Genomic DNA, 13,126 nt, shown 5'->3' with positions numbered 1-13,126 from the left:
TTTCATTGCCTCTATATAACACCTTGGTTTGCCACATGGAAATTCACGTGTACGTAAAAGCCACTGGAGTACACGAGTTCTCAAAGTCAACCAGTTATTGCTTTAAAAAATCACGACTTACACTGGAAACACATTGTTTTGCTCTACCTGGGTCACATTTCAAAATGGCACACTAAGCTTAGCTACCATGTTAGAAAGGGTGGTACCTGGAATCACTATGGGCTTTGGTATGCAGTACACTCCAGCATCGTTAGAATGAGTGCACACATCATGGTGGTTTCCCCATCCACCATGTGCACATTCGGCCAAAGAAGTCTCGCTCCCAGAGCAGTGGACACTATCCATCCATATGTCTTCCCACCATCCAGATCCATAAAATGCACAACATTGCGTTGACCAGGCGCCCTCAAAACCCAGCATCCTACAAACCACATGCGCATCCTGTATGTCCCAATCGTTATCGCAGACTGTGCCCCACATACCATTGTACAAGACTTCTACCCGACCGTTGTTATTTGCAGTACCATCTTGCAGCCTTACAGTGATATCTGTGAGTGGATAACAGAGAAAGCTACCTTATTACCTTTCAAGAATTTCTAGACATTGAAAAGTCATTATCATCTCATATTCCCTTTTTACCAAAAGATACAGACAAGGACGTTGTTTCAAGTTTGGTACCAGTTTTAAGGATTTTCGGGCTGAGAAAGGTAAGTTTGTAAGTACGTCTTCCTCGAGTCTTTCCATGGAGTTGACCAGAGAATCCGAAACCTTGACCTTTTCGAAATAAATTTGATTGACTTGGTTGACCTTTTTAAATTGTTCGTTATAGTTAAAACTGGAGAAAAAGGTAGCGAGGAAATCAAACTATATAAACATCCTATTTATAGCTTATTTCCTTTACATATATATAAAGGTACATTTTACATTTTATTAACACATGGCACTTAAAAGGGAACCCCAATGACCAAACAAACCGCCGATAATTTAAGGACGAAAAATTGCTTGCTTGCAAAGCAACAAACATGTTTTTTTTTTTCTTGCCGAAAAACTTCAGTTTTCGAAGTTGTTGGGAATTAAATGGGCCCAAATCAATTTTGCTGGCTGGAAATATCCTTCTCACTATAAAAGCTTGCTGGCAAGAACAACTCTATAAAGCTTAGCTCGCTGGCAGTGAGGAGCGGCTCTTCTTTTCCCACGCTAGTTAATTTTTAAACGCAAAGTACTCCACTGTTGCGTAAGTGTTATCAAACACAATTATAGAGCTTTCTGAAAAATATTGTCGTTGAGCACTCCTGTTGTTTTATACCCAAACAATTTTACCAACAATAAACCAACGAATTTTTGACTTACAAAAGACGGATCTAAACGCAACATCGCGGCTTAACTAACAAACGACCAATAACTTCTCGACTTCACTGACCAGTCAGGTCGATAACAGAGACATTTATGCCATCTACTGTAGTTCCACAATTTGCTTGACTCTGATGATACTGCCACTCAGGTAGCCGAAACATCAGTCAATGACACCTTAAACATGCCTTGTCAGGACTACACTCACCCGGATGATCATAGTTTACATACTTATGAAAATACGTACAGTTATTGTAATTTCTTGCAATTGAAATTATCTTTTCATGGTTTTAATTGTAAGGCTAGTTGTGCACGACTAAAGTTCCTTGACAACATTCCATGTGCTGCTTCTAGTTCCGGTTATCAAAGTCTCCTAGTATGAACATGACCTGTTGGGTCGGCCGACGGATGATCAGCCTTTGGCCGATTACAATCCTATCTCACGCGTGTAGGCCTCAGGCAAATGACATGAAGAGGCCCATATTAACCACAAGACGTGTCAAGGAAAACTTGCTCGTGTGGAACCGAGGTGAATTGTAATGATCTCATATCATCTCAGCCGAATTAGAATACTTCTTAGAAATGATTTAGTTAACAGGCTTAGTTAATTTGGGAGAATGTGTTCAATTATTTAAAAATCTTTTAAATAATACTTACGTTTTGGATGCCCTACTGTTGGCTTAGTTTATTGGGGAGAATGTGTTCTATTATTTTAAAAACCTTTTAAACATTACTTACTTATTGGAGGTCCTACAGTTGGGGATGTAGCTGAGAGAAAAAGGAAAATAACGAATTAATAAAGCGACTGACACTACTTACTTCCTTGTCTTATTTTCACTTTGAATTGTCTGTTTCTAAAGAAACGGGTTCCACTATAACCACTTACCCGTAAGTAAACCCAATTTTTTCACGCCGCGGCGCTGGAGGGACCCCTGAAAACCGCCTTGGGGAGTTGGGTTACCATCATCATATCATTATAATTAGTTGGGATTAGATTGATTTTTGTCCACTCGCCACGCGAAATGTGTGGCTTGACAGATTACCAATCTCCCCTCTTAGCTTTTGTCTAGAATGACCAGAAGCATATATAGGATATTTGAAGGGTTGCCGAGTCTCAATTTTTATAGGGGAACTTAAGCAACGATGACGGTTATTGCAACCAACACTTGACTTAAAAATATAAATTCACGTCACTTGAACTACTTCGTGATTATTCCAACTCGTTCAACTTGTAGAAAAACTTATCAGGAACGTACAGGGGGATTGTTTTAGCTCATTAAGTCTACTGTTTTGTATGTTTTTGTTGCTTAACTTTTGATCGACCTAATTGGTCTGGTTGCCACAGGATATAACCCATTATATCTTGCCAGAGAAATAGTGTCTAGTCTTTCTACAAAAATGAAATCAGGAGGATCTAGCTACATTTTTTGTTTGGTCGTTTTAAATAAAACAGTTATTCTACTCGGGCCTGGGTCCTTGGATGATGGGTCTAAATTATCATAGCCCACTGTAGCTATCTTTTGTCTCGTATCCAACGTGCGCTCGTGAAATAATTGTTAAATAAACGACCTGGGTGTTCTGGGTCATTTATTTGTCATTTATAGGACCCAGGTATTCTTAAATGGCGCTGGTCATTTAGTAGTGATTTGTAAGGAATTTCAGCTAAAAAGATGACTAATTTTTTTACAAACTCTAGTTCGAGACGTATAATATCGACATGACACGAGGCAGGCGGATCCACCATAACTGTGGCTTTACCTAATGCACAGGCTAGTAGCACGTTTTACACAACATACCGTTTGCTGCAGTGGGAATAGAATCGTTTTTGCATACAACGCCCACATCTTCATAGTGGTCGCAGTTGTTCATACCCCATCCTCGGTGTCTACACTCCATCAACGAATTCTCAGTTCCTCGGCACTTTAAATTGTCAAGCCATATGCTTATATCATCACTGACTACGTCATACTCAAACGCAGGCCGGAACACTCTATCAGCCGCAGTGTGATTAAGCATTCGGCAGACAACTTTGGCATCTCGAAGGTCAAAATGATCATCGCAAACAGTTCCCCATCTACTGCTTCCAACGAGCCTCACTTCTAAGCGTCCTTCCAGACTAGACTGTATGTTGCCTTTCATGAGACGGATTTCAATCGCTTAAATAAGAAAAAAAATTGACGTTATCGCCGCAGCAGAAAAACAAGGCAGCAAAAACCTTTGCATTGTGATTCTATAATTTGATTGGAGATAATGCCTTTTAACCCACTAACAGGTGATTGGACGTCATATTAAAACCTATTCTAAGTAGTTCAACGTGACAAACGGCCGAAACCTTTTTATCGTTTCTGTACTCTGAAAATATTTGGAGTATAACTTTTCTCTTTTGATAGGATGCTGGTCTATCGCAAGTTTATCCTATCCAAGGTCAATTCTCCAAAATGGAATGTTACATGGAGTATTTTAATGGAGAAGCAAAAGCAAAATTTCCAAAAGCTCATTTTATCTAGAGGCGGATATAGTTTTGTTTGGTGGACGCGAATAAAAGGTTTTAGCTTTGCTGCTTTAGGATCCTAGTAGAAGTTATAAAAGTAACGGCCTTTTCTTCGATTAACGCCCACCAAAAATCAACTTAATCCGTCCGCCTTTTTTTGAGGTCGTGGGTTGCGTGTTTAGCAAGAGCTGAAAGACCTTCTTTCATCTAACAAATCGACGGCAGTTTTCTATGGTCTATACTCTTACAGAACATAAAATGACGTCAAAAATGTTCAAAACTCAAGTGGAACCACGAGCCGCAGGCGAATGGTTTCACTGCCAAGTTTTGGACATTTTATGCCGTCATTTTACGGTCTATAAGAGTATAGACCATAGAAAACTGCCGTCGATTTGTTTTTTACAATAACATGGAAAAAGTACAAGCGGAATTGGCTATTTTTTTTCGTTGAGAAAGAACGCGCGTTACATCTGACGCCATTTTTATTGTCTGTACTCTTATAGACAATAGCTACGAGCCAATCAGCGCGCGGAAATTTGGACAGTAATTGTAAAAATGGAGTTAACTTTTATTTTGATGGCGGAAAATGGTTGTTGTTCTTTTTTTTTTTTTTTTTTTTTTTTTTCAAGCTTACCTTGAATAGGTGGCCTTGTAGTCGGTGCAGAAGCTATAAAAATAATGAAGAACATGAATATTATGTAAATCGTCTCATACTACAAATCTTATGTTTTGGTTTTGTTTTACCGCGCTCTGTGGTTTGTTAGCAAAATTTGCACAACTTTCTCAAGGGGGCAATACACCTAAATTTGAATGAAATTTGAAGAGGTTTTAAGAAGCCATAGAGGAAAGAAAGTGATTTTTGGAACACTAACAGACAGTTGATACCCACGCAAGAGCACCCCAGGTTGCTAGTGGACTAACTTGGTATCTGTCTATTAATTATTAACTAAAAATTCTAATTTTAAATGAAAACTTCACTAAATCTTCAATATTTCTTATTTCTCTTAATTTTACCAATCCTTCAAGAAAAATTATCTCCTCCCAAATATACCCAAAAATCACAAAACACCCCACAATACAGATTCACGGGATGAGTGTAGAGTTTTTGGATTGCTTGAAACGTGAACGAGATATTTCCATTAAAGCCATGTCAAGTGGCGGAAAAGTAGCGTTTAGGTAGAATCCCCCCTGAAGCAATGAGATGCAAAACCAATCGTGTGTTGGTGCGGCAACACTTACATCGATTTGCTTCGAATTCTAATTGGCTCATTACGCTGTCTGCGGCTGTTGTGCTAAGTCAGTATTACCTTGCCTTTGATTTTACGGCACTCAGTTGAAAACCGTTCTAAGACCTGGGAATTACAACTATTCAAAGCCACCTCATATTTGTCAATAGTAATTTCAAGGATCGTGTAAAGCGGATTATGACACCATCGTGGGCTCATAATTTGCACACACTTCACTCCAGTATTACAGTGAAAATACCCTAAACTGAAAAATTGGTCAATTGGAGCGATTTGGAAAAACATTTTATCGAAACGTTAAACGCTAAAAGATTCTTTAAAAACATTTTAAAAACTCTAAAAGCGGACGACGTTTCGGCGTTACTCTACGCCATTATCAAGAATATATTAAGACTTAACACTTTCGTTTCTTTTTCTATTGGTTCGTTTTGTTTTACTTTGGGTAATATACCCATAGGACACACAAATATTTTATTGTTTTACGTCTTTATATATTTTAAAATAATTTAAATCTGAAACGTTTACAAACGCCATAGGCACTTCGTATAAAATCGTAACCATTGAACATGAGATGCACGCTGACAATGAAGATTGTTAGCTGATTTATATTTACTAATGTGTGTAGATTAATAGTATATACTCCTCATACCGTTGCAGGTTTTGTTGTCTGGTAATAGCACATAGCCATTGGAGCATGCGCAGGTTCCACCAGTTGGAGTCAATAGACATAGATGACTACAGTCTACATTTGTTTTGCAATCTGCCATTCCTGGAAATAGGAAACAAGCTTTACATTATCAAAGGGATAATTTAAAAAAATTCAAACAAAAATAAGAAGTAAATTACAACTTTGACATTAAACATGAGAAGTTATTCAGATAGCTTAATACCTTTTAACGATGATATAAAAAATGCCTTCTTTTGATTTCGTGTTGTTGATTCACGTTCTCTTCTCATTTATCTGTGGTAGGCATGTCTGTCTGTCCGTCTCAATGACTATTTACCTATCATTTTCTGTCTTTCAATTGTTTGTCTGTCCTTGTGGCTAGTCTTTAATTGTCTGTCTGTCTGTCTGTCTGTCTGCCTGCCTTTTTCTGGAACGTTTGCATCTACTTGTACGTCCACTATAGACAACGCCTATGCGCATGCACACCCCTGTGACTATCTCTCTATTCCTATTCTTCTTTCACTCCTTTGTTTTTTTCTACCTTATTATAGCAAATTAACAATGCACTTTATTAACGCGATTTTACAAAATTCGCGTTAATTTAATGTATCTTAATTAATGTCGATGTAAATTTAATGCACGCTATTTTACAACACTGTTATTTTGAAGCGCCTTTATTTCATTACAAAACCTTATTAGTTTATGACTCCTCCATTGGCTCTTCAGAGTCACTATCTTTTGAATTGATAGGGTCTATTAGACCTCAAAACCAAATTTTCGGCTTTAAAAAAAACTTAGAAAACATCCGTGCACTTGCCTTGGAAGGTTTTATTGACGGAAGCCAAAGCGCAGTTTGGCATTCAGAAATGTAAAGTGCGAGTTTGCAGAATTATGAAAATCGCAGTAAATAAAGCAAGACGCTTATCGAAAAATTCGCGTTAATTTAATGCATGTAAACCTAACTTTTGCAAAATTCTCGTTAATTTAGTGTAACGTAAATTTCCTTCGCGTTGTCAACGTGTATTGTTAATTTCCTATAATAAGGTAATCATTTGGTATATTTTATTTAATTACAGAGGTCAGAATCATGAAAATAGCTCGGGAAATAACCAACCCATACATACCTTGAGGTTCCCTCGAAGAATCGTTCAGAGCGATACCGTAGATCTTCTTATTTGTCAGCCATCCCATATTTCTATAATGCTCGTTGGTACTGATACGAACCCTCTCGATGCTACGGCTGTTAAGATCACTAGCGTACAGCATATCGTCATACAAAGTCAGGCTGAATGAATGCAGATTCACACTTGTAAACACTTTAAACTCCTGTTTATTTGAGCCGTCCAGCTCGATGTGTTCAATCATGTCATCAGAAAAATATCCGGCATCAACCCAATACAGCAGATCAGATTGAAAATCTATCACCAATGAGTTTATACGAATTTGTAGGGAATCAGTTTCATAACCATCCACTATGACTCTCCTTTCTTTTCCCGCGAGGGTGGCTCGTTCAATCTTAGGGAAGTCCCATCCTCGTTCTGACCAGTACATGTAGCTGAAAAGTAAGTAAAATCCACATATTTTAACTAAATTTAAAAACAAAAGAAACTAACCTCAAAGGCTCAAAGAGACGAAAAGACAAATGATTCTTTAGAAATTTCAAATGTCCCTTACTCCCGAACAGGGTTGTGTTACCAGAATCGCCAAATATTTTCTGATATTTTGCTACGTGTATTACCTTCCCTAAGTAGTCGTGATTTAGCCAACCTACGACCTTTAGCTCTTAGTCTTTATTTATTTATTTATTTATTTATTTATTTATTTATTTATTTATTCATTTATTTTTTTTTCATTAGGTTTAGAGGAAGGGCTAGGGACCCGTTTAATTAATACATTTTCTTCATGTACATAAGGACGTCACCCGTTAAGCTTATTGGGAAGACGCTTGGTCCAAGCCTCAGACAGGCAGCTCGCCTCGCTCGATAAGTGCGATTAGGCTTGGGAACGAGGTTGCTGATCTACAACTTTAGGCCATTGACTACCAAAACAACAGTAGGATGTCTTGGCAGACAGGAATCATATTTGTCATTGATTGTGGTGATTACTATTGATTGCGTCGTTTACTTATTTCATTAGTTGACAACACCCATGTAAACAGCACTACTCACCCAGTGCGAGCATCCACAACAATTGCCCTGGGATTAGCAATATTTTCCCAGATGAGAGTCTTTCTGTGAGATCCATCAATGCGGGCAACCTCAACTGTCTCGTGCATGTAATCCGTCCAATAGATAAGACCGGTCTCCCATTCAATGGCCATGTCATCTACTTCGCCCAAACCGGTCAAGATAACTTCTCTAGTCGACCCATCTGTGAGGCGCAATCTGCTGATAGTTGAAGGATTGCCATACTCGCTCCAGAATAGCCATCCCTCTCTCACATATAGGGCCAGGGACCTCGCATCGGTCAGACCAGAAACCACCACTCCCTGTTCTGAAAACTTGTCAATATCTATGTATCTGATGCTGTCGACATTCGCAAAGAAAATGAGTGGAGCGGCATCGGTCTCTGTGGAAATATGATTTGTACTGAGTATTATCATCCCAATCGGTTATACCGCGACATGCGAAGCCAACAAGTGAAACCCAAGTGAGATATTTTTCTGGTTTATAAAAGTAGCTGACATCAATCCCGCACACGAAGTCTCAGGCTCTTTGGCCAGCATTTGGTCGCCTGGAGGGACTCTGGGGAAGTTGAGAAAATTTAATATATATTAATATATTAATATATATTAATATATTTTTTTATTGGCTTCCCGGTTAATGGCTACAGTAGCCCGGAGTCTCTCAAGGTAACCAAAAGCTGGCCAAAGAACCTAAGGGCACTGTCTAAGAGAGAACAATGTCAAATACAGTTGAAATAAGCTCGAAATCTATTCGGGACAGTATATGTCCCTATACATAACGCACCAACTTAAGCCCGATTACAAGCCGCTGTTCGGTAAAACGAACCCGCACTCCTCCCTCGGGGAGAATCCTGGACTCGATAAAAAACAGCGGAAACCAATCCTAAGATAACGGAAGAATTTCCAATTTGCTTAAAACATTGATATTTTATCACAGTAAAAAACTGATTATCGCAATAATTTGCGCCCAACACCGAGCAAAGGGACCTATATGTTTAGTAGTGATCCTGATGTCCCTTCTTTGAGACAATTGTTTGGAGGAGTGTAATCGACGATGGAATATTGCCGACAACTATATGTGGTTTGCCGAAACAAAGGACTGGAATGAATATAAGAGTCACCCTCAAGCAGGGAAGAAAAGAAAAGGGGGCGAGCTGCACCGTTTGCAACGTCTTACAATGGAACAGAGGAACGAACAACAGATCAATGTTCCCAGCAGATGCAGGTTATCAGGGCCCAGTGAAGATAAAGCTTTTGAAGGCTGTAGCTCTACTGAAGAAAAATGGTTAGATTTTTGTTTGCGACAATAACAAATATCTTGAAAGCAGATAACTGAATTATGTGGCGTGCTCAGGCAGTTGAAGGGGAATTCAGGATTCCGGGAGGCTTTTCGGCGTCATATACTAAAGGCGTAGGAATTATGTCGCTTGTTGTAAACAGCATCAAGGAGCTCTTCTTTGATCCACAGCAAACCTTCAGAAACTGTCAAAATGGACCAAAAACGCTGGAATGGTATACTCAGAATAGACTAACCTTAACTAAACGTAGGCGTCGCGACTATCAACTTGCGAGTTTAATTTACCTCAGCTGGGAATAGACCAAAAGGAACTGATTGTGCATGTGCAACTCTGTTAATTTTTTTGACTGATGATTTCCGGTTGTTTGGCGTTGGAGCAAATTCGTCCCTTGACAAATGGATGAGGGGGTTATTTTCTATAGAAACTGTGGTTTTGCGTCGGTGGGGAGTAGAAACGAATGTTTGGTCTATCAACAAAGTAAAAGTAACTTGGCCAGCTCTCTTCTTACCTTTAATTTAGTTATCAAATCTGTTGATAAAACAAACATTCGTTCCTTGACACTTGCGACGGGCTTCAAGTCTAAACTAATTGAAAGCCCTTGAAATAATAGTCCGCCGTTTAATTGCCTTTTAATCTTCTAAACAGAAAGCTGATTATTGTGCAGAAACAAAGAAAACAAACAGCACTTTAATCAGTGGCTAGGTTTTTTTGTTAAGACAACTGAATGCAAAAGAATACGCTAGAAGTTATATTGTGAAAGCTGCCATGGCGACTGAATTCTAAGGATTAAATACTTAGGTCATGCATTGTGTCCTAAACCAACCTTGCACAGACCAATGTCCAACAAAAGTTACCCAGATTAGTAAACATCGCAAAAACAGCGGGCTTAGCGTCTCCGACCAAACCATGACCAGCAAATGCTGAAAATAAAACATAAACAAACTCATTACTCAATCAGTCCCAACATTGACTCAAGGCAAGTTTGCTTGCTTGCTCACTCATACCCTTCTATCTTAAGAAAGCATTTCGCTTTACAAATATGTCTCGGTTTATTTCATACAATCGAGGTTTTCTTGTGATCACATTTATTAAAGCGACCTCCCATATGACCAAGGCAGGCCTTGAATACCTCATTCAGTTTCAACTACAATACAAAATAATGATATGTCTAGTAAGCAGCAGACTCTCTAAAACAAGCCCCACGATTAGGGGTTTGCTCCAGCCACTGTTAAGACACCCTCAAGCTCCGAGATCAAAATGCATATTCTCCACATTGTTCTAGCTTTTTGATGGTCCTATACAGTAGAAGGAATTTGTTAAGACAGCAAGACAATCAGTTCCTTTATCCTCGGAACCTGTACGGTGAAACAAGTAGTCACATTTGGAGCTTAAAGGGTTATAACATACAATAAGATAAGAGAACTATCACGTTCAGGATATCTCTAATAAAAAACTAGTTATAAAGGTAACCACGTAATAAAAATAAAAATATATCCGTGTAAGCTGAGAAGATCTAGTAGGCTATAAAGAACAAGAAAACGAAAAAAGAAAAAAACTTTTCTTATTTTTTCCCTTTTGATGTATACTCATTAGCAACATTACCACAGATGAAAACAAAGGATAATAAAAATTGAACCAAGAAAATTAAAAAGTGAACAGCAGCACCTACGGCCGACAGACAGAAAAAAATAGTTTTTCATACGCGTCAGCTTTTGACAGGGGAAATGACTTTTCCGTTTTAGAATTCCATATCAGTAAATTGGTTGTGTTTCACTCTGCAGTTTTGTAACTCACAATTTTGAACTGAAAACCAAAAAAGTAAATATACAGTTGCGGGCCGAGGGAATTAACGATAATTTATTCGAATAGACAAATGCGTCAAATTTCCCAGTGGCCGACCCACTCGAAAAAGACTTCATTGGCCTAGCACTCTTTGTCTATTGTAACGTTACTTAAGGGAAGTTATGTTTTTATCAAGAGAAGTTATAAATTTCGAAGCAAATTCCAGAGTCTTGACACATTCATCTGGTTGGCCTTTTAGTATCTGAAAATTATATCGTGCATGTAATCTTCCTTAAATTGTTTTGCATTTATCTTAGGTTTAACTAAACGTGGGGAAACATGCATGCGACAAAGCAGCGCTTAGCCATTTTCGAGATAAACGGAGTTCCAAATCATAGATTTGATAAATTTTGTTAATAAAAGGACAGACGAATAACAAATATTTTATACCTAGTACTTTTATTCCAATAGTACACTTCATAACAGGCGGTTCTGTCGGAACCTCTGATTTTTCAGAGTGGAGGCTGCATCTCTGACCATTTTACGCTTATTTACCGGCCGGCTGAACGAGTATTTATGTTCGGGCTAAAGGTATCCGCTCCTTGTACAAACGCGATCTGGTCGTTCGAGAAAGTAAGCCATGAAGTAAGCCTAGCAAAGTAAAATCTAACGCGCTAAGCGCATACATCAATAACATACAGAATATCTGGGAGTCTTTTAACTCTGTCGTATCTCACCTGGCCTCGCCGATCGGCCCTTTCAGATGAAGGAAGGGCAAAAAACGACATAGCATCCGTACAAACTCGAGCTTGTTCAAAAGCCAGGCAACTCACACAAGACGGATGAATTCAGTCCTGGAATTTTACATGCATTACATTTTAAAGCAAACCCTTATTAACAGGCAGTGCTCAACAAAGAATGCAGTGATGCGTGGTTAATGTCGCAGTAATAACAAACGCAAAGTGTTTTAGCCAACAATGAAGCTAGACTCAAGCACAATTTAACAATACGTTCCACTTTACTCATTTATTTATATATTATAATTCACAAAGGTTTCCCATCACTGTGGATTTGCATGTGAAAAATTAAAAATACAAGAAAAAAAGCGGTGCTTTTATGTTACAAAAAGAAATAAATAATAATGAATATACAAAATCAGTGGGAGAGACTAAAATAGTTCGTCATAGCGGATTTGAAATCGTCCACAGATGGCTGATCTAATAAAAAAGAAGGCAGAATGTTCCATTCTTTTAAGGTTCTGGTAAAGAAGTTGTATTTGTAGGTGTTACTGTTACTGTCGCATCAAATATCTGACCGCATCCATAAGTGAAGTCAAAATAAGAATCTAATATGCCCTCCGTTGGTGCCATTCACCTCTCGATCTGACGTGCGTTGTTCGTCGTTTTTAGGGAGACGGCGTGGCCCAGCGGTTAGGGCGCCGGGGGTCCCGGGTCCCGCCCTCGTCCACGCTTGGCACGCCTCCTGCCAGTTGGAATTTTTAACGTGTTATGTTTGATTTGATTATTTTTTTGTTTCTCGTTGTTTTCGAGTGGAATGCCTGCAAACTTAGCCTTTTCATATAACTTCCATAGAAAATGGTACCCTTTCATATGCCTACCGTAGGAAAACTGCATCTCTATTCGTTGGGTCTGTCCTAGACCGCTAGATATTTTAACTGGTCCTTTTAAAAAACTAAATGACAGTCTTCGCTACTCTCAGTTTCTATATTTCAACCCGTAAAATCCCTTCCCATTTACATACCTGCCGTCTGAAAAAGGTACCCCTTAGTGGTAGCCTCCCCATATAGTCCATGATAGGGAGATCTACACCTCCCCCCCCCCCCCCCCCACAACTCCCCCACATTCGATGCGACCAGACTTTGCGTAGCCGGAAGTCAAAATATGACTTTTACCAGCATAGCCTTGTGAACAGGCAGCAAAGTAATTCACTGAAAACAACTAACCAAGCACCGCTCCACCCTTCCACCCTAAAAACGTGACGTTATCTAAAATATTGATTCAGCTTAGTCACATCGTTCGCCAGATCCATACGAGACAACTTCTAAATTCCAATTCGATCTGGAAAGTGTCCCCAATAAGTGCTCCGCGC

At 38.9% G+C, this 13,126-nt stretch overlaps 2 protein-coding genes across 2 annotated transcripts in view; both read right to left on the bottom strand.

Annotated features, from left to right (window-relative positions):
* LOC146488086 (scavenger receptor cysteine-rich domain-containing protein DMBT1-like) overlaps positions 1–5,852 on the bottom strand; it is a 42,949-nt gene extending 37,097 nt beyond the window's left edge. Inside the window, exons 1-5 of the mRNA XM_085120627.1 lie at positions 5,735–5,852; positions 4,476–4,508; positions 3,147–3,506; positions 2,089–2,118; positions 207–548 (exon numbers count right to left, since the gene is read on the bottom strand). Coding sequence (XP_084976753.1) covers positions 207–548; positions 2,089–2,118; positions 3,147–3,506; positions 4,476–4,508; positions 5,735–5,852 — 883 coding nt within the window. The remainder of the gene's footprint in view (positions 1–206; positions 549–2,088; positions 2,119–3,146; positions 3,507–4,475; positions 4,509–5,734) is intronic.
* A 962-nt stretch (positions 5,853–6,814) lies between these two features.
* Positions 6,815–8,354, bottom strand: LOC146488085 (low-density lipoprotein receptor-related protein 6-like). Its single transcript, XM_085120616.1, has 2 exons — positions 7,921–8,354; positions 6,815–7,307 (listed from the first exon to the last, which is right to left on the bottom strand). Exons 1-2 carry the CDS (start codon positions 8,352–8,354, stop codon positions 6,815–6,817), a joined length of 927 nt encoding a protein of 308 aa, XP_084976742.1.
* Positions 8,355–13,126: the final 4,772 nt, after the last annotated feature.

The sequence above is a fragment of the Pavona decussata genome, unplaced genomic scaffold (assembly GCF_977016875.1).
Source record: "Pavona decussata unplaced genomic scaffold, jaPavDecu1.1 SCAFFOLD_11, whole genome shotgun sequence".
In the NCBI taxonomy this organism is placed as follows: Eukaryota; Metazoa; Cnidaria; class Anthozoa; order Scleractinia; family Agariciidae; genus Pavona; species Pavona decussata.
Note: the sequence above shows the minus strand (reverse complement) of the source record. Positions and strands in the feature narration are given on the sequence as shown.